Source organism: Apis laboriosa, unplaced genomic scaffold (genome assembly GCF_014066325.1).
Source record: "Apis laboriosa isolate Shangri-la unplaced genomic scaffold, ASM1406632v1 scaffold40_cov151, whole genome shotgun sequence".
NCBI lineage: Eukaryota > Metazoa > Arthropoda > Insecta > Hymenoptera > Apidae > Apis > Apis laboriosa.
Window position 1 is genome coordinate 1748270 of NW_025223180.1, and position 23315 is coordinate 1771584.

General features: G+C 35.1%; 1 protein-coding gene across 5 annotated transcripts in view; it reads right to left on the minus strand.

The window, feature by feature from the left end:
* Positions 1 to 23315, minus strand: part of LOC122715753 (regulating synaptic membrane exocytosis protein 1) — a 134791-nt gene that overhangs the window by 67713 nt on the left and 43763 nt on the right. For all 5 annotated transcript variants that reach the window (XR_006346901.1, XM_043938182.1, XM_043938183.1 and 2 more), the window contains exons 3-4: positions 22732 to 23083; positions 11801 to 11909 (exon numbers count right to left, since the gene is read on the minus strand). Coding sequence is in view for 4 of the 5 variants with exons in the window: in XM_043938182.1 (XP_043794117.1) it covers positions 11801 to 11909; positions 22732 to 22767 (145 nt within the window). In the remaining variant the exon portion in view is untranslated. The remainder of the gene's footprint in view (positions 1 to 11800; positions 11910 to 22731; positions 23084 to 23315) is intronic.

A 23315-nucleotide genomic window follows, 5' to 3' on the forward strand; every position in this document is an offset into this window, starting at 1 on the left:
GTGAGTGGTGAGACGTCTGATATTCCGTGTCGACGGGACATCAGCGCTTGGAACAGCGCGGTTTATCGCGCGAGACGGTTGCCGAAGATGGCGCGACACCTCGAGAGGAGTAGTTGTTGCCATTGTTTCCCGCGAAAATCGATGGAAGATTTCCCTCGATCGTATTTAATTTTTCTTTCCTCGTCCTCGTTTTCGTCGAACGAATTCAAGAATTGTAAAATAATTACGCGATATATAAGAACAAGAGAATACACGCTTCGTTGACAAAATTGGAATCGATTCCAATATACATTTAATTCTCGAAATTGATAAACGGCGCTTAGATCTATCTGATTGTACGTTTTAATTACGATAAATGCGCAGAATCCATTGTATTTAATTTTCCTTTTCCCCTCCTCATTTTCGAACGAATTCAAGAATTGTAAAATAATTATGTGCGCGATATATAAGAACAAGAGAATATACGTTTCGTGACAAAATCGATTCCAATATATATTTAATTCTCGAAATTGATAAACGGCGCTTAGATCTATCTGATTGTACGTTTTAATTACGACAAATGCGCAGAATCCATATTTAATTTTCCTTCCTCGTTTTCGTCAAACGAATTCAAGAATTGTAAAATAAGTATGTGCGCGATATATAAGAACAAGAGAATATACGTTTCAAAACGTTGACAAAATTGGAATCGATTTCAATATTAATTCTCGAAATTGATAAACGGCGCGTAGATCTGTCGAATGATTACGTTTTAATTACGATAAATGCGCAGAATCCATTGTATTTAATTTTTCTTTTCCCCTCCTCATTTTCGAACGAATTCAAGAATTGTAAAATAATTATACGATATGTAAGAACAAGAAAATATAAATGGTTCGTTGACAAAATCGATTTCAATATATATTTAATTCTCGAAATTGATAAACGGCGCGTAGATCTATCTGATTGTACGTTTTAATTACGACAAATGCGCAGAATCCATATTTAATTTTCCTTCCTCGTTTTCGTCGAACGAATTCAAGAAATGCGAAGTAATTACGCGATATATAAGAAGAAGAGAATACATTGACAAAATCGATTTCAATACGTATTTAATTCTCGAACGCACGATCGTACATTTTAATTACGACAAATGCGCAGAATCCATCGTTTTCTCGGGACGAACGAAGATATTTCTTAAAAAATAGTTCGATTATCCTGCCTAAATTGGGCGCTATCTCTCGAAGAGATTCTCTTTACATAGAACAAGAACTTTTTCTCTAAATAACTCTTCGAGAAGTACCCGCTGCAACTGACTCCTCGCATCTTTCCTAAGAACATATATATATCACCTACCATATTCTCTCTATCTGGTTCACAATCAGTTTAACGAAACTCTGCAAACATTTCTTAGGAGGACGTTTCAGTCACGTTCGTTCTAAAACGTGTGGCCAAAACGGCCCCCTCTCTCATCCTGATCACGATTCAGTCCACGTTCCCGTCTCTCTCAAAAACTTTGTAACTTACCTCCACTGGATCCAGGCAAAACGCCTATTTTTTCCCCCTCGTAAACAATCGTCGTAACAATTCGAATTCTCCAGATCGAGTCCAGATCGAGACGAAATTTGTTCCAAGTTTACACTTGGAAGAGAGGGTCGCGAGTGGTCGTCGAAAACAAGCGCAAACAAGCCGGATTACGGAAGGATGGAGACGACTGGATGGAGTGGAAAACGGAGTGGAAATCCTTCCTGCTGGATAAACTCCTCGTGATTCAGGATCGAGAAAGATCGTTCGTGGGGATCTCTTCCCCTTCGTTGCTTCGTGAACGAGCAGTGTTTCGACGCGGGAATGAACCGTCTAATTAACCTAAAAGTTATCCTTCTCTCCCCCCTTTTCTTCTTCTTCTTCTTCTTCTTCTTCTTCTTCTATTTCTTTTCCAGGCGAAGCGAAATTTATCGCCAGGCTTAACTCCTCCATTTCACGTACCATCGCCTCTACCTTGTTTTCACGCCCCCAGTCGTCTCTAACGGCCCACTTTCCCCTCCGTCTAATTGCCACGTTGAAATATCGCGACAATAGTTTCGATTTGCATCGTTGATCCGGATTATCCAAGGAAGGAAAAATTTCGAAGTTTCGAAATAAGGGCTTTTGGCTTTTGAGACGCGATTCAGGATTATTTATTAGTTGAAGTTAGAAAGAATAAAGTTAATATAATTTATCGTTGGAAATAATTGGAAATAATTATATGAGAAGCGGATCGATTATAATAGAATAAATGTTATTATCGATTATGTGAAGTAAGTTTATTCCAAATTTTTGATTATTTATTTTCTTCAAGTCTGTTGTGATTCGTGAAAGAATTGTATTAAGTATATCGATTTAATGTATATATATTTATTTATTGCATTATAGAATGTTAAAAATGAATTTAAAAACTTCAATTTTGCAGATATATTAATAACAATAGGTATTATGGATACAATTCGTAAATATATTCACGTGAATGGAATGATGATTGTGTAAAATTTCGTTTATAGAATTGGGTTGGGCATTGATTATTGCTCGAAACCGGTGTAATCAACCGTCGCTGATTGCGATCTATTACGGATTTTGTATCCCATACGATGCACGATTTTTAATTAAAAAAGTTCTTGATGAGGTAAGGAAGTTGAGTTGGGATCGACGATAAAAAAAAAAAAAAAAAAGAAAAAAATACCATTGTTACGAGATAGGAAACGGACGATTCTCTCTTGTCCACGTTTTTTAATTATGCGAAAAAGAAAGGGGGAGAGAAGAGAAAGAGAAAAAGAAGGATGATGGTGATGATGATAATCTAAGAGCTGAAGAGACGATTCTTTACCGTTCCAGGAATTAATATAATTCTCGAGTATCTCGAGGATGGCTTTTAATAGTACTCTCGTCTATTTTTGGTTAACGATCCTGCGTTCAACAGAGTGTTCTTGGAGATAGGAAATAAGACTCGTTGAGAATTATAGAATGAAATATATATATATATTGGAAAATCCCATGGATCGAAATATTTTCCACTCGCTGTTTCGAAAAACGCGTGTTAGAATCTCTAAATGAATTTAAACGTTGTCAAAGCCCTCGTTAGCAACGAACAATTGACCGATTAAATGTACGATGTAATTGTCCGTGGTATTTAAATGCTTCGTAATTGTATCGCGATTAATCATAATTAATATCTCAATGGGTTCCCTTTTTGTTACGTTATTTGTAGAAACGTGATAATTATACCCGTTATCGCGACGAAATTTATTCGTACGTACGTTATTCGTGCATAGGTTTCGTTTCTCGACCGCAACCGTCGGAAAAATTAATAACGGAGTAAATATTTATACCGGAAGAAAGAAAAAGGAAGAAACAATTGTACGAGAGAAATTTTTACTTCTTCATCTCTCATCGAGCAAAATATCCTTTTATTTAAGATCTCGTCCGGGTGTAATTAAATTTTTTTCCCCCTCCAACAACTTTTTTTTTTTTTTTTCAGATAACGCATTACGCATGCATACGAAACTATGAGATGAGAAAATTCACTTCGTTCCCCCTTTTTTATCGAGTTAATGAATATTTTTCTCGGTCTCGAAGTTCTATAAGCCAATTAATTCGAGGAATTGCGGAGAAATTTATCACGAAACGAAATTTTTTATCCCCTTTTAATCAGCTCTCTTTCTTTTTTTTTTTTTTTTTTTTTTTTTTTTTTTTCTCTTTTTTGCTTCGCCCAAGGAATCTAATTATTCGAGAATCGCGTAAAAGTCGCGATTATTTCCTTTATACTCCTTCGTAATTCCAAGCTATTTCCATATTCTATCCGCAGGTAACCGCAACTTTTAATAACGCCGCGGATTATATTTCGATTCATTCATCGGGATCCATTCCCATAAAATTACTTCGAGGCTACTATGAAACAATATGAAATCCGTAACGAGAATCTGAAATGATTAAAATATCTCGAAACCTGATGAAGAAAAATTATCGTCCGTTAATCGACGGATTGGCTAAGCCGATTATTCTTCTAAAAGTCAAATTTCATTCTCTTATTTCCATAATTTGGCTAAAATTTAAAATCGCTAAACGTCTTGGTAAAACGATTATCGTATATAAATGTAAAATTTATTAGAATTTTATTAGAATAATTTATGAAAGAATTCTTTTATTTTCATAATTTGGCTAAAATTTAAAATTGTTAGACGTCTTGATAAAACGATTATTATATATATATATATATATAACGAAATGTGAAATTCATCAGAATAACACGTAAATAATTCTCTTATTGACTAATGATGATTAACTAATTTTGACTAATGATTTGACTAGAATTTAAAACGAATCACTTCAGACGTCTTGATAAAACGATTATTGTATATGACGAAATGTGAAATTAATTAGAATAATACATAAAGAATTCTTTTATTTTCATAATTTGGCTAAAATTTAAAATTACTAAGCGTGTTGATAAAACAATTATTATATATAACGAAATGTGAAATTCATCAGAATAACACGTAAATAATTCTCTTATTTTGACTAATGATTTGACTAGTATTTAAAACGAATCACTTCAGACGTCTTGATAAAATTATCGTATAGCGAAATGTGAAATTTATTAAAATAATAAATTATAATAACGTAAAGAATTCTCTTATTTTCATAATTTGACTAAAATTTAAAATCGCTAGACGTCTTGATAAAACGATTATATATAACGAAATGTGAAATTCATCAGAATAACAGAAAGAATTCAATAATCAGAAAGAATTCTCTTATTTTCATAATTTGACTAAAATTTAAAATCGCTAGACGTCTTAATAAAACGATTATCGTATAGTGAAATATGAAATTTATTAGAATAACACGTAAAGAATTCTCTTATTTTCATAATTTGGCTAAAATTTAAAATCGCTAGGCGTCTTGATAAAACGATTATTATATATAACGAAATGTAAAATTCATCAGAATAACACGTAAATAATTCTCTTATTTTGACTAATGATTTGACTAGTATTTAAAACGAATCACTTCAGACGTCTTGATAAAATTATCGTATAGCGAAATGTGAAATTTATTAAAATAACACGTAAAGAATTCTCTTATTTCCATAATTTGGCTAAAATTTAAAATCGCTAGGTGTCTTGATAAAACGATTATCGTATATAAATGTGAAATTTATTAGAATAACACGTAAAGAATTCTTTTATTTTCATAATTTGACTAAAATTTAAAATCGCTAGATATGTTGATAAAACGATTATCGTATAGCGAAATGTGAAATTCATTGGATAGAAAGAGCACGCAAATGGCAAATATTGGCCCACGTATTTCTGGGTACGAAACGTGACCCAGATTATCGGCAAACCGATTAATTACTCGAGATTTCGTAAGGATACATAACAAGATCCGGAAGAAAAGAAAAAAGAAATATTTAAAAAATCGAATTACAACAACTTCAATCGGCTCTTCAATTTCTCAGAATGATCTGATACTCGTCTTGCAATGCAATTAAACAAAAGCGTAAGTATCCTCTCGCTCGAGGTAAACTGAGTTTGACGAAAAAAAAAAAAAAAAAAAATATATTCGAACCTTGTTCTCCTCGTCTCGTTGCGGAGCAACGAAAAAAATGAACGCGAGAATAAACAATATGAACAATATATACTCGATATAAACAAGTTGTTTCCACGATAATCACGACGAAAGGAGAAAGAAACGCGTGTATCGTGCATATATGTGCGTATTCGAAAGAGGGAACGGAATCGAAACATCTCGAAACATCCTCCTTCGCTCCGTATACCAAGGTATCTCGATTTATCCGATCTTCGAGTAGCTGCCGACCCGATACCGTGGACCATTAATTATCTCGATGATTAACAATGCGATTGCGTTTCGAGATCAATTACAGCAATGACCTACTCGATATCAAACAGCCGATAAGCAGGTTGAATCCAATCGTGGTAGATTACAATAACCTGGATTGCTTGTGAGCAGCAGCTTGTTCTCTCTCTACACGTATATATATATAGATAAGTGCGTGCGTTTGTGGAAAAAAGAGAGAGAAAGAGAGAGAGAGAGTATCGTAATGTTTTGTGCGCGCTTGACAAAGATGCCATGCATTGTCGAAACGATGATGCTGAGAGAAAAAAAGAGAAATAGATAGGAATTTTAAACGGATTAAACGCGATCAGTGGTTAAAAAGTACCGTTTATCTCTTTCGTATTTATTATTGTTTCAACAATTTTTTCGAAATTTCCACGGTCGTAAAATGTTGACCCAGATATCACGGAACACGTATACATAAAATAAGAGGAAAGATGGTTTAGAGTTTTCTTTTTACGAAAGTTCTTCTCCTCAAAAATGGTGAAAAGAAAATAAGACGTTGGTTCGATCCAAAAAAAGAAATAGAACGAATATTAAATTCGTTGATCAAACTAATAATTTTTCTCGTCTCCTTTCCCTCCCTCGGTATTTCAATTATCCGTTTTTAATCGATTGCCCGCTTTAATTATCCGCCTCGAAACGAAACGTATCTCTGGTATTCCATCGGTTCCAGACTGTATCGTAATAATACACCTTTGTACCACTCTTTATCGAACGAAAGTAACAAGGAGCGAGCAAATAGATACAAATTTCAAACGTTCGCCTGTTCGTCACGTCGCCGTTGCTCGTCGTCGTTACGTTCCCTGTATAAAGTCTCTCGAACGACGGGAACGAGAATTTATATTATATTTCAACGTGTATATCGAACGCTCGAAACGCGCGTCACCGCCCGTGACGTGGATGCGATTTTATTTCGCAATTTGTAGATTCAAGTTCGCGATACGGCAATCAGTCGATACGTGTCGATAGAGCGCGCTGCTGTATTTTTCGAATCGAGTTTCTCAACCATCGTGAATTATTCGCGAAGAAGAGGCGGCAAATTGCGATACGAAAAAAAATATTTGAATTTTGTATTATAATATTTATAGACAGCGAAATGAATATATACATATATGGAACGAGTTTATTCGTTTTTCGGGAAGATTGCGTTTCGTGTATTTTCGAAATTTTTAAATTCGTTACGAAAAAATTCGTGAGAATTTACAATCGTCACAAATTTAATATAACTCGGTATCGATTTAATGTTATTTGTTATTATTTGAAACGAGATTTATTCATCGAGATTAAATCGCGGGAAAGGAGGAATAAAAGGTGTGGGGACCGGTTTGACGTATAAAATTTACTCGGATAAATTGTTGTACCCGCCTGCGAAAATGTTCTCTAATTGTGTAACTTACGAATAAGGGACAATTTTCACGGGGGTGAAAATTTTCGAAGGGATAATTAAACTTCAATATCCAAACACGTTGAACACGATTGCACGCTTATATTATATTTAAACAAGAGTTTAATTTTTCCCCCCCCTTTTAATTTTTATCCTCGTTAAAAATAAAAAACGAAAAGCGAAATTGAAAAAAATATTACATCAATTTTAATCGCTTCTCGCTCGTTACGCAATTTTTGACTCGAGAGAATTTTTAATAATATTCTCTCTCTCTCTCTCTCTCTCTCTCTCTCTCTCTCTCTCTCTCTCTCTCTCTCTTTTATACTTTAACAAAATTTTTCGAAATTATAATTTCTGAAATTCTATCGTCATACGCGTTTGGATTTGGACATTGTTCGAATAATCATTGTACCCGTAAAATTAACATTTACGATTCTAACGTTGTAACTTTGCGTTAATATTAACCTGCTAATTATTGGGGACAAGTTATACATATAGATTGTTGCATTCATTGATAATATTGCAAAAAGAATTTTTAGTAACGACACATCGTACACGACGATACAAAAAGAATAAAAAAATTGTATTTAAAATAGGTAGAATGTAATATTCGAATAATCATTGCATCCGTAAAATTAACATTTATTCTAACGATTCTAACTTTGCGTTAATATTAACCTGCTAATCTATCGGGGACAAGTTATATATATATAGATTGTTGCATTCGTTGATAATATTGCAAAAAGAATTTTTAGCAACGACACATCGTACACGACGATACAAAAAGAGTAAAAAATTGTATTTAAAATAGGTAGAATGTAATATTCGAATAATCATTGCAAATTAAAAAATTAACATTTATTCTAACGATTCTAACGTTGTAACTTTGCGTTAATATTATCCCTGTTAATTATCGAGAACAAGTTATGTACAGGTTGTTGCATTCAGTCGTGATATTGCAAAAAAAAAAAAAAAAAGAATTTTTATCGTACAAAGAATAAAAGATTATATTTAAAATACGCGAAATACCATATCGCGAATTACAACGCGAATGTAGAATGTAATAAATTCTCGATATTTCGATATTTAAACGGGAGTTTGTTGAATGAAAAACGAAATAAATTAAATTAAATCAAATCAAACGAAATTGACTTTGGCGAATTCTATTATACTTTATTACTCCGTATATTACGATTATTTTGTCGCCGTAATTATTCCGTGTTTCGTTGCAAGTAAAAGTGTTTGCACGCATTTGTACACCCGCGTGCGCCAAACCTGTACGATTTATACTTAGGGCGAAATTAACAGAGAAGTTTTCAACTATGATGAATATTTACGCAACGTCTCGTATAAATAGCCATTAGTTACCCAGCTTGCATATCCATCTTAATTCCGTTCCAGGGCGAGCATTATAACCACCTTCATAACGTTCAAACGTACGATAAGACACGATGCGCAAGTTATGTACGAACGTTTCCATTCCAACCAACAAACACGTTCCAACGCGATCGTCTATCGCGATTCAAGTTTCATCGTTTCGAAGAATAACGTGTGGATATTCGACGAAAGATTAAGAAAATTAATATATTTCAATAAAATTTCTACGAGGAAGAATTTAGCAGATAACTATTATTATTAGCAGATTTTTATTCTGTATTTTTAAGTAAATTCGCAAAAAGATACATGTTGTCGTCGTGTATTTTAAAGTAGAAAAAGAGAAAGTATATCTTATTGGTTCATCTTATTGGCAATCGGTGTAAAGGAATATCCTTTGCAAATATTAATTTGTACGCGAGATTAGAGAAGTAATTTAACGAACCATAATATTCTTCTTCTTTGTAAAATGCGATTCTTTGTAAAACTAGTCTTTGTAAAAAAGATTTAACTCCTTCCTCCTCCCATTAAGCGAGTTACGAAACAACCGAGTTAACCAGTTTCGAAAGAGGAAGAGAGCCGAACAAAGAATCGTCTCGCGTAAAAATAATCCGACATAACGAGTTCAGCCACCTTCCCTCTTCGTATATATATTTTTTTATCCAATTTCCCCTTCGAATCACAGAAAAATTAAAGCGACGTTGCTCAGAATTTTGATAAAAAAAAAAAAAAAGATTTTTGATAAAAAAAAGAAAGGATTCGAAAAAAGAAAGATAGGTCAAAAGAAGAATATTCTGAGAAAGAAAACTGGAAGCGGAAGTTGGCCGAGTTTAATCGACGGATTTCGAATCGGGGAAGCCTGTCTCGGTTTAGAAGGAAAATGGAGGGCGGGGTTGGAAGAATACGTGATGTCACGGGAAAGAAAACTGTTTCCTCGGCCAGAACGGAGTTGGAGTTTATTTCATTTGGCAAATTCGATGAGAAAGGCTGTAACTAAGAGAGCGAGCGTCTTCGAGGTAGAAAGTAGGTTAGCTGGTTGCGTCGAACTAGACGGGCAGACAACCGCCTTCGAAATTGCGAATATCGGGTGGAATTTATTTCAACGGTATACCCTTCTCCTTTCCCCAATACAAATTGAGATCTCTCTCTCTCTTTCTCCCTCTTTCTCTCGAGGGGGATACGCGATATCCAGTCGCGTTCCGTCGATAATTTTTCCCTGAATTACTTTTAACAGGCTCGTGTTGCTTGTTGTCAAACCTTATCTCGCGACAGAATCGAGTAAGAAAGTAAGTTTCTTTGAGAACGAGGAAAAAGTTTGTGAAACATGTGGAGAGACGATCTCTTTTCTTCAAAAACCGAACAGCTGTTTAATTTCCCTTCTGAACTCGAATCGAGCCGAATTGTTACAGAGAAGATAAAACAATGAACATTAAGAGATTGGTTTAGAATTTCCAACGAAATGTCGTTATATTCACTGGAATAAAATTTACTTTCACCGCTGAATACCGAATCTTGTTTTTCACATACGATATTGCGAACAATGTGCAAAAATACCAACAACTGTTTAATTTCTCTTTTGAACTCGAATTGTTACAGAGAAGATAAAACATTAAGAGATTGGTTTATAATTTCTAACAAAATATCCTTATATTCACTCGATAAAATTTACTTTCACCGCTGAATACGAAATCTTGTTTTTCACGTACGATTTTGTAAACGTGGCATGCAACAGCTATCTAATTTCCCTTTTGAACTCGAATCGAGTCGAATTGTTATAGAAAAGGTAAAACAATGAATATTGGAAGAGATTGGTTTAGAATTTCTAACATTCGTTAGAAAGAATTATTAGAATTTCTAAATGTCGTTATATTCATTCGATAAAATTTACTTTCACCGCTGAATACGGAATCTTCACATACGATATTGTGAACAGTACCAACAACTGTCTAATTTCCCTTCTGAACTCGAATTGTTACAGAGAAGATAAAACAATGAACATTAAGAGATTGGTTTCTAACAAAATATCGTTATATTCATTCGAATAAAATTTACTTTCACCTCTGAATACGGAATCTTGTTTTCCACGTACGATATTGTGAACGTGGCGTGCAAAAGTAGCCAGTTTCGCGGGCAACGACGAACGTGGCCGCTCTTTGAAGATCCCCGTATGAAAAAATTACTCCTCCTCTCATTCGAACGCGCCGACTCCGGGCAAAGCGTCGCTTCGTGCTCGAATTCGTGTATCAGCATTTCCTCCGTTCCTCCGTTGGGGAGAGAATTCTGGAACTGTGCCGCGTAGTTTTGGAACAAAAGAAGGAGAAAGGGCGGCGTAAACGGGGCCGGTGTACGGAAAACTATGCGCATTCGAACGCGTCTCGCGTTGTCGTCGACGGAGACGTTGAATGAAAATTATTATACTCGTCCTATGTGCGTAATCTCGGCCGCAAATTATTCTCGATTTCGCGACCGAGAACCGAAAGAGAGAGAGAGAGAGAGAGAGAGAGAGAGAGAGAAGAAGAAGAAATTCGTCACTTTCCCCTGGCTCGACGCCACGTTCGGGTTAATTAAGCGAAAAACCAGCGCTCTATTTTTATGCGGGTTGTTTTGAGACGCCCCATCGTTGGGAGGGAGGGGATGACAATCGAGGTAACGAAGCGAGAGAGCGACGAGAGAAAAAAAGGCGATGATTCCCACGATAGTGGAACGAAACTGTTTTCAGACGATTCTAGCGAATTTTCTAATTCGTCCATTCTTTGAACCATTCGTTGAGTGCTTTTTTGCCAAATTGCTGCTGGAGATTATCTTATCTTTAGATCCAATTTTTTGTGATGTGTATCGTGAAGTTCATCTTTGAACGTGCATCACTATATCAAAATTTACTTTTAAATTCTCTCAAGTAGTCAGATATTTTTTCACGGAATTAATTTCGATGGAGAAAATTTTCGAACTTGTTCACTTCTTTATTTCCATTCGTCGTTTCTTTCATTGAATACACGACAGCAGTTAAAATTCTATCTCAAAGAAAAGGAAACTCGACTCGAAAATATCATTTCGTGCTTCCACGAAAATAAGGGAGGAAGGATGTCCGTATTTTTCCGTACGAATTAATCAATTATTAGGTAAATGAATAATAATAATAATAATAATATAAATAATAACGAAACTCACCGTCCCGTATCACGCCGCTTCCCAATTGCCTCCATTTGCTGAACGTGGTGCCGCCTTCGTCCGGCGTAACCGATCCGGTTGTTCCCGAATCTGGCTGCGTCGTCACCATCTACGAAAAGGTGAAAAATTATTATTTCCATCGCGAGTCGACAACAGTCGGATACCATTCCCCGCCGCGCTTCGAGTAACACCGATTTTCCAATTTTTCATCTTGACCTTCCTCGCCATTGATTCGATTACATTCGATTCCACTTTCCTCCCCTCTCGCTTCGAACTTATACACTTTATAATACGAGGACGAGAAATTATATTAGCAACTTCTGTTACTCGATTTCCAAACTCTCGTTTTCCGTTTTCTATTTCTCTATTCTACTCTGGATTTAAATTAAGTTCAGTTTTTGATCGCGAAAAAGACAACGGAAACGAAAAAAGAAAATATAACAGAAAAATGTTGTTTGTACAGTATACTAGCTCCGATTTTAAATTAAGCCAGTGCTTAATTAATTAAGAATTTATCTATGAATGAACTCGACAAATTTTCCTGCAAATTACTTAATCATGCAATGGATTTTAATATCAGTTTTGATCACTGAATTTGATACTTGTTACTTATCATTTCGTTGGAGAGGAAAAGTCTTATTACAAAACAACCAATAGCATTGGAGAATATCCTCCCTGATCTTATATTATTATTATCCTCTGAAAAGAAAAAAGAAAAGTTTTTACCGAGGAAGAAAGCTCGAGCACGAAACGTTTATTATATCTGTACAAATATAATGATCCCCATTTTTCGAAACTTGATACGAAGTAACTCCTCCTGATTCTCCTTATTGAAGCTATGCTTAAAGAAAGGAATAACGAATAACGAAATTCAACGAGAAATTCGATCCGAATTTCTTTCTCGAACAAAAACGATCGATTCGTTCGCGAATTCGAAGGGAATAGCTTTGGAAATAGGCTTCGTCTTGGTTGCAAATCAAGGGCGAGGTAGAGGATTATTAAAACAGGGGCGGTGAACGTAATTGAGGCTTGGCCCTCCCCCAACGCAATGGCGGCAGGGTCGATTTCAGAGGCCCTATCTCTTCACGGTGTCGCGATCTTCGTTACAAATGTGTCTGGCTTCGTTGGAATTTACGAGCGCGATGAGTGGTGGGCGTGTACGTGTACGTGATACGACTTTTCAATTGCTGGACAAGTTGTGTGGAGCTTGGTCCACGGCGCTGTAATTTTCCACCTCCGCTTATTCTTAGACTTATTAGAACCTCCCTGTCGTTCCCTCCGAAACTGTATACGACTTAGATTATTATTAGGGATTTTGGTTGAAGTTTCGCGAGAGGGAAAACAGGAAGGATTCTCTTCAAAGTTTTGTTTAATTTTAACCAAACAATTGTCGTATCTTTTGATCGATTCGTCGTTGTAAGATTTTTGCGCATCTCTCTCTCGATTGGAAGTCGAGCGTATGCAAGTTGTTAATTTATTTTTTTCTTCTATATAATTTGCAACATTAGGAAAAATTGAAAATATTTTCAAAGCTTTTCCTCTCCAACGAAATGATACGTAACAAGTATCAAATTCAGTGATCAAAATTGATATTAAAATCCATTGCATGATTAAGTAATTTGCAGGAAAATTTGTCGAGTTCATTCATAGATAAATTCTTAATTAATTAAGCACTGGCTTAATTTAAAATCGGAGCTAGTATACTGTACAAACAATATTTTTCTGTTATATTTAAGTTCGAATTGAGTGAGAGAAGTGTTCTGAGATATGAAATAAAGAGGAAAAAAATTGTTCTCGAATTTCTGTTCGAAAAGTCTGAAATCACCAGACGATCTCTCCTTTTTTATTAAAGAATCTTTTCGTCTTCGTCCTTTCTCGCTTCGAAAATATAACGGTACAAATAAAACGGTTGCTGTTGGACGACTTCCTTTTCAGCAGATATCCACACACACACACACACACAGACATATATATATACACATATATCCGTGGCAATGAAATCGTAATCAGTCGAAAAAGCGAAACGACTTATATTCTCTATATATTTTTCCTCTGCCCCGTTATCGAATAGCAGAAAAGAAGACTTGTTATATTACAAAGCATTTGGCGAAAAATTAGGAGGATAAATCGATGTTGTTTAGAAAGTGAGAGATCGGATCGAATAAAGCTTTCCTTTATTTTTTAAGAGACTCCTTTTTTATTAAAGAATTTAATTTAAAAATTAAGAATTTATTTTAAAATTAAGAATTTTATTTAAAAAATATTTAAAAATTTTATTAAAGAATCCGTTGATATTGGAAGCATGACGAGTGAACAAGCTCGTAACACTTTTAATAATCGTCGCTTCTTTGCCGTCATCCGTTTTCACTGTTCGGTTGTTCGAGCGTGCCCGATCTTCGATTCCGCGCGTCAAGGAGTCGGCATGTATATGTATGCCGTGTCTGCCGTACGAGGCAGCCATAAATTCAATCGAATCGCGCGGAAAATTGGAAAACGGTTAAACTTGGAAAGAAGAAACGCGTGCGTTTAGTTTATTGAATTTGATAAAATAAAACGTTCCCCCGCTCGCAAGCACGTCGTTTCGTTCTTTATTCGTGAATTATACGATTTTATCGTATCGAGTTTTGCAACGGTTGTGGACAAATTATTTATTCCAATTCATATTGGGATCCCTGATGTCAGGAATGTTGGTTGATGCATTCGTGAAGATTTGAAGATGCTAGAAGAAAATTGGAAATTGATTTATAGAAAAATGATGGAGGCTTGTTTATTAAGCGATTTAAATTCACGTTATGTGATTATACGATATTACAATTGAATTTTGTAATATTTATGGATAAATTATTTATTGCAATTAGGATACTGATATGCTATAAAATATTGCATTCGTGATTCAAAGGATCGATTTTAGAGGATCGATTTTAGAGAAAGGAAAGTTGATATAGAAAAAGAATGGTGGAGTGAATTTTGGATAATATTTATGGATAAATTATTTATTGCAATTAGGATGCTGATATGCTATATGAAATATTGGAATGCATTCGTGATACTTCGGAGGATCGATTTTAGAGAAACGAAAATTGATATAGAAAAAGAATGGTGGAGTGAATTTTGTAATATTTATGGATAAATTATTTATTGCAATTAGGATATTGATATGCTATATGAAATATTGGATTGCATTCGTGATACTTCGAAGGATCGATTTTAGAGGAAAGTTAATAAAGAAAAAGGATGGTGGAGTGAATTTTGTAATACTTATAGATAAATTATTTATTGCAATTAGGATGCTGATATGCTATATGAAATATTGGAATGCATTCGTGATATTTCAAAGTATAGATAATAATATAGATAATATAAGATAATCGATTTTACAGGAAAGTTAATAAAGAAAAAGGATGGTGGAGTGAATTTTGTAATATTTATGGATAAATTATTTATTATAATTAGGATGCTGATATGTTATATATAAAATATTGGAATGTATTTGTGATACTTCGAAGGATCAATTTTAGAGGAAAGTTGATATAGAAAAAGGATGGTGGAGTGAATTTTGTAATATTTATGGATAAATTATTTATTGTAATTAGGATGCTGATATGTTATATATAAAATATTGGAATGTATTTGTGATACCTTCAAAGGATCGATTTTAGAGGAACGAAAGTTGATATAGAAAAAAGGATGGTGGAGTGAATTTTGTAATATTTATGGATAAATTATTTATTATAATTAGGATGCTGATATGTTATATATAAAATATTGGAATGTATTTGTGATACCTTCGAAGGATCGATTTTAAGAGGAACGAAAATTAATATAGAAAAAGGTCGATGGCTCGTTTATTAAGTTATAACCGATTTAAATTCACGTTATACAATTATACGATATTAAAATTGAATTTTGTAATATTTGTGCATAAATTATTTATTGCAATTCATATTCGGATCTGAAGGATCGATTTTAAGAGGAACGAAAGTTGGTATAGAAAAAAAGATAGTCGATGGCTCGTTTATTAAGTTATTAAGCGATTTAAATTCGCGTTGATGATGAATCGAGAATAGAGGGTGACAATGATATAACGACGTACAAAACGATCACTCTTTCTTTCCTTCGCAAACTTCGATAACTTGACCTTTTCAGCAAAAAAATATATCAACAGCTATCTAATATCAAGTAAAATAAAATATTATCAATCTTTCGTTTCTATTATTAAAACCTTCTCGATTTGGAATAATTTTAAAAAAAGAGGAAGCCAAACATATATCCCTCTCCGTATCTCTTTATTATAAATACCTCTCGATCGACATTCTCGTATATATATATATATATTTTCACCCTTAAAATCGATAGCCTCAAAAGATGTCGTTACACACAAAACGTAGTAAGCACGGTGGCGTATTTAATGTAATCCCAAAAGACCGAGCGTGATAGAAACTCCGTAACGCGACATCCACGATCTTGGCGAGTGCAATTATCTCGTGGATGATAGCGGGGGGGGGGGGGGAGAGGGGGCTCCGAATGGCGGAATACACGCATACAGGTTCACGGAGGCGGAACAACCGGCGGCCCACCTCTGTCCCTCGCCCTTCGATCCGCAGAGAGCAGAATGGGAACGGGGAGGGGGGGTGAGGGGGTGAGGGCGGCCTCGGCTTTTGGGAGGATTCCAAAGAGGCCAAGAGCGCGCTATCGTAATCCCCAGCCGAGCGATCCCGGAATCCCGGAATGCAAATTCGACAGGAATATTAAACGGCCGATATTCTACAGTGGCCTTCTCCGATAATGCATGGCCGTGTATGCATCGCCGCCATATGGGGCTGTTGTGCCCCGCGTGCTTTTGTTAGGAAAACGAAAATGCGGTTGAACCGTGACCTTTCACCGGTCGAAACCTTTGAAACGAGGTACGAGCATGCGTTTCGAATAACGCACAACTTTACCGCGAAAACTGTAAACCATTCTCTGTGAATGGCGATTTCTATCGAAAAATGCCCGTACGAAAATTTGCATATCCGTCTGCACTTTTTTTTTCTCGTTTTAACGCGTTCTCGATGATAGTCAACTTCTGATGTCGCGAAGAATGTACTATAAAAATACTATCCAAGCATTGTCGATGGAATGTAGAAGAAAGTATGTAGAATTTTTTATAAACGATTCCATGAATGACGTTTCGATTTCTATCGAAAATGTCTATACGAAAATTTGCATACCTGCACTTTTAACGCGCTCTCGATGATAGTCAACTTCTGATACCGCGAAGAGTGTACTATAAAAATACTATCCAAGCATTGTCGATAGAATGTAGAAGAAAGTATGTAGAATTTTTTATAAACGATTCCATGAATGACGTGATTTCTATCGAAAATGCCTATACGAAAATTTGCATATCGATCTGCACTTTTAACGCGTTCTGATGATAGTCAACTTCTGATGTGACGAACAGTATACTGTAAAAATACTATCCAAACATTGTCGATGGAAGAAAGTGTGTAGGATCTGTAAACGATTCCATGAATGGCGCGACGATTTCTATCGAAAAATGTCCCTACGAAAATTTGCATATCGATCTGCACTTTTAACGCGTAGTCAACTTCTGATGTGACGAACAGTATACTGTAAAAATATCTAAACATTGTCGATGGAAGAAAGTATGTAGGATCTGTAAACGATTCCATGAATGGCGCAACGATTTCTATCGAAAAATGCCTATAAGAAAATTTGCATATCTGCACTTTTAACGCGTTCTGATAATAGTCAACTTCTGATGTCACGAAGAATGTACTATAAAAATACTATCCAAGCATTGTCGATGGAATGTAGAAGAAAATATATAGAATCTTTTATAAACGATTCCGTGAATGACATGACGATTTCTATTGAAAATGTCCCTACGAAAATTTGCATATCTGTCTGCACTTTTAACGCGTTCTGATGATAGTCAACTTCTGATGTCGCGAAGAGTGTATCGTAAAAATACTAATCCAAGCATTGTTGGAAAAACATAGAAGAAAGTACATAGGATCTGTGTACGAACATTGGAAACGCGCATGTCGAATAACACGCATTGGTGCGTTTCTTTTTCCTGTAATGAATGTAAACCATTCCGTCGAATGGCGCGACGATTCCAATCGAAAATTTGCATACCAATCTACACTCCTTTCTTTCTTTCTTTCTTTTTTCCTTTTAACGCGTCCTCGATGATGACCAACCTCTGATGTCGCAAACAATGTAAAAATATTATCGATGGAGAAAGGATGTAGGATCTCTGTACGTAGATTAGAAGCGCGCGTGTCGAATAACATTTGGCGCGTTTCTCTTCCCTCTGTACCAGTCCTCACTTCATTTTCCTTTTTTCCTTAACTCTCATATCGAAGAATGTATTAAAGTAACACGGGGTAACTTCTCTATCATCGAACAGCGCTTCGAGACAGTGCAATAGACGTATGGATGGATTTCTTCGAGTATACGAACTGCAATGTGTAATTCGTCGATCATTGTCGATATCGCTGTATTATCGAAACAACAATGAAAAAAGTATGTAATAAGATCTCTGTACGTAGGTTGGAAGCGCGTGTGTCGAATAACATGCGTTTCTTTGCGTTTCTCCGATGTCGCGAACAAGTATACTAAATTACATAACTCTGTTACAGTAATTTCGACGATGCAGCAAACGTATGGATGGATTTTTTCGAGCGTGAGCCGTATAATTGGTCGATCCTTTCCTTGTGTACCGTAAAAATATTACCAAAAATGGGTGTACCGAGGATGGAGAAAGATGTGGAAAGAAACGCGTGTGTCGAATGACACGCGTTTGTGCGCTAAACGATTCCAATCGAAAATAATTCTTTTTTCGTTTTAACGCGTTCTCCGATATCGCGAACAGTGTACTAAATTACGTAACTCTATTACCTCTATTGAACAGTGATTTCGACGATGTAGCAGCAGACGTATGGATGGATGGATTTTTTCGAGCGTGAGCCGTATAATTCCTCGATCTTTATGGGTGTAAAATACTATCGAAAATGGGTGCACCGAGGATGGAGGAAATGTAGGACCTCTGTTTGAAGCGCGTGTGTCGAATAACACGGATTGGCGCGCTTCCCCGCGCTGTGCACGCCGAGTGAAACGATTCCATGAATGGTGGTAATCCCGCGCTACCCCGAACAATGCTTCGACAATGGTAGCAGACGGTATCGATATTTCTTTGTTATCGAGTATGTCGTTCATCGATGTGCCGTCGATGGAGAGAGCACGCACGAGAAATCGTTAAAATGAACGAAAAGATAGTTCATTTAGTAGAAAGTAAGGTTTGAATACGTTGGAGTAGACTCAGAGTTAGAGTTTTTTTTCTTTTTAAGAATCGAAATCAGTTTTTTCGAATGTAGTAGTTCGATATCTATTCGATAAATAAACCAAATCGACAATAAAAATTGCGATTAAGTGTAAACTCAAACGATGTGACGAATTTTATTAAATTAAGAATATTAAGAATTAAATTAATTCTTAATTTGGAAGGAATAGTTCGAAAGGTTCGTCATCCGCGCTTTTAAAAAGAACGAAACAAGTGTGACAAATGCTTCGCCTTATCCTTCGAGATTCTCTTTTTCTTTCTCTCTCTCTCTCTCTCGTAGAAAAACTTTTTCTTTCCGCGAATTTGCTTTCCATAAATCTTTCTATAATTATCTCCGTATATAATAAATGAGACGAGTCGAACGATGGATCGCTTCCTTCTTTTTCTCGTTGTCAGAAAATGGAGAAAATGCGAATGGAAATCGCGTGAAACTCGGATTCGTGTCTGACTCGTGACAAATTCATGGAAACCCTCATGAATCTTTGGTGAAGCGGGCCATTGTTTTGTTGAAATTCAACTCGAAAATCTGCGTTTTAGATCAAACAAGCCCGGATATCAGTCTCCAACGCAAAGCCCCGCGCTTTTGTTGCGATTGCATTCACTCGTTTTGACCAAAATCCTTTATCGTAGTTCATTCGTTCTGAAACGAAACGAAATTTAACAAACTTAATCGCCATTAAATCTCTCTAAACAATTGATTCACGTATATTTTTAAAATATCTTGATATTAATGCGAGTACGTACGAGAAATATTTATGGTTTATTATTTATTTGCACGCGTTATTCGTAATTTAAAGTTACATCATTTTACGTTTCAATGTGTTTCAAAATATTTACAGTTATAAATGTTTCTTTTTTTTTTTTTAAGGGAAATATTTTAAGAGATACTTTCTTACTTTTTTTTTTAAATATAAAATTTTTTAGTTAGAGTCAAATATATATAAATATAGCTCGTATATAAAATTTATATTTTGTACGTCGATACTTTAGAGGTTACTCGTGCATGCGAGTCAAACGATCGATCCAACTCCCATGTTATTAAATATACGATATTTATTCCATTCCTGATATTTTATTCATCCCGCGGACGCAAAATGTTTCGATTTATTCATCTAATCCGCTTTTCGACTTCGTAAAACCTGTTACACGTGATACAATAACGTAGTTATATAACGTAGTTATGAAATCGATTATTTTATTATTTTTTTCAATCAAACTTTTCCTTTCCATTATACCCTATATATCACAAACTTTTACATCAAATTCCTTTTAAATTTTCTAACGACGCGAGTCGTTAAAACAATGTTCAAACAATTTACAATTTTTTTTTTCCACTCTTTCTCGATTTAAAATGGATCATGTGTGTACTACAATTTTTCCTTCCACATTCAAGATATATATATATTCCACATGACAGATCTCCATTCCGAACAATAATTCGAACAAATAATGCTCGAACAATTTCTTTTCGACTCTTTCTCGATTTCGTTAAAATGGATCATGTGTGTATTACAATTTTTTGCTTCACATTCAAAATATGTATATATTCTACACGATTAAACGGATCTAAAATAGAGGAGACAACATCTCGATTCCGAATAAATAATGTTCAAACAATTTCTCTTCAACTCTTTCTCGATTTCATTAAAATGGATCATGTGTGTTACAATTTTTCCCTCCACATTCAAAATATATATATATTCTACACGACTAAACAGATCTAAAATAGAGATCTCGATTCCAAACAATAATTCGAACAAATAATGCTCGAACAATTTCTCTTCGATTCTTTCTCGATTTCGATATATATATATATATATATATATATATTCCACACGATTAAACGGATCTAAAATAGAGATCTCGATTCCAAACAATAATTCGGACAAATATTGCTCGAATAATTTCTTTTCGACTCTTTCTCGATTTCGTTAAAATGGATCATGTGTGTATTACAATTTTTTTCTTCACATTCAAAATATATATATATATTCCACACGACTAAACAGATCTAAAATAGAGATCTCGATTCCAAACAATAATTCGAACAATTTCTCTTCGACTCTTTCTCGATTTCGTTAAAATGGATCATGTGTATGTTACAATTTTTCTTTCCACTTTCAAGAGATATATATATATATATTCCATACGATTAAACGGATCTAAAATAGAGATCTCGATTCCAAACAATAATTCGAACAAATAATGCTCGAACAATTTCTCTTCGACTCTTTCTCGATTTCATCAAAATGGATCATGTGTGTGTTACAATTTTTCCCTCCACAAGATATATATATTCCACACGATCTGAAAAATACAGATCTCGATTCCGCCTCCGGCAAGTAACGAAATCCGACAAGCGACAAACTGGATGTTAAAGAAGAGCATCCCCCGGAAGGCGGATGTTCCCAACCCTTCAAGAAATTTAATCCCCCCCTCGACTCGATCGCCAACGTCTTGACACGATCTCGAAACAATGCCGTTTAATCCCTCCAAGGGGTTGGCTACAAACCATGGGGAGGGGATAGGATTCATCGCCGCTCGCTCTTAACTCGCACGAGTCTAGATTCCAACGATACAAAGAAACCATCTTACCCCTCCATCCCTCTCTTCCACGGTGTAAATCTCGTTCTAAAAAAGGGGGCGAGAAACGCGCTACGGATGAAACTTAGCCAAGCGTTCGCTCGTGTGAAAATGTATTCTCTGTATGTTTCACGATACACTCTTCTGGATTTCTTCTCGATAACGCTCTCTGTATAAATCGCGTCGATAAATATATTTTATTCCCCCGAGAGGAGGAGGGGAAAAGGAGAATAAAAAAAGGGGAATAAAACTCGCTTCTTATTTTTCTTTTTTTTTCCCCTTCCTTACTTTATGAACGAGACTGAATATTTTGTTTCGTTAAATTGGACGGTTATTTTTATTATGAAACGTCTCTTCGAAGCGTTAGTTTAGATTAGTTTTAATTAGATTGGACAAATTCAGTTGATCAAATGTTTCATTTAGAATTTAAGAATCTAAGAATTAAACTTAGAATTGATACAAATTAATTGATTAATTAAATTATCAATTAAAAAAAGAAGTTTGGTTCACAGTTTGTTACGATGATCTTGACAATTGATATTTTCTAAATATTCGAATATAAAGTTACTTTTATATCTTTTAGAAAAAAAAAAGTTTGGTTCACAGTTCGTTACGATGATCTTGACAATTGATATTTTGTAAATATTCGAATATAAAGTTACTTTTATATCTTTTAGAAAAAAAAGAAGCTTGGTTCATAGTTATTTCTATATCTTTTAGAAAAAAAAAAGTTTGGTTCACAGTTCGTTACGATGATCTTGAAAATTGATATTTTCTAAATATTCGAATATAAAGTTACTTTTATATCTTTTAGAAAAAAAAGAAGCTTGGTTCACAGTTCGTTACGATGATCTTGAAAATTGATATTTTGTAAATTGATATTTTGTAAAAGTTTGATTCATAATTTATTACCATCATCTTGACAATTGATACTCTGTGAATATAAAGTTACTTCTATATCTTTAAGAGGAAGAATAAAAAGAAGAAAAAAAGTTACCTTTTTGACGAAGGATACCACGTTGGCAGGCAACATCCTGATAAAAGTTGGATAGCCTGACCTCGGTTGGGAGAAACGGAAGTGCTCTTAGCTCCCTGTTGCGCCTTCCTTCTGGTTTCCGGCTCCGGTTACCGGCATAAAGTTGTTGCCCGATCGTGTTGCTCCCTGCCGTGTCTCCTCGCCTCTGCGTTTCACGATAAATTGCCGATACACCGAAAACAAGGCCGATCCAACGAAAATGGGTAGAACGTGGAGCCGCTCGGCTCACCCTTTTCCCAGAAACGCATTCCCGTCAACTTGGATTTGCTTCACGCCGGAGCGTATCATCGCACTATTTCCCTCGACAAATTATCTGAAACCCACAATTTATTTCCAATTTATTTAAAATTTTAACGTTAAAGCGATATCTGTTTCGCTTCTTCGAACTTATGATGATAACATAAAATTTCGAAACACGATGTTAAAATGTTAAAATATAACTTATATTTAACTTATATAAATATTACTTATAAATATTAAATACTTATATTTAACTTCAAACTGGATAATAATATAAAATTTTTAATGAATCGAGTGAGATCGAT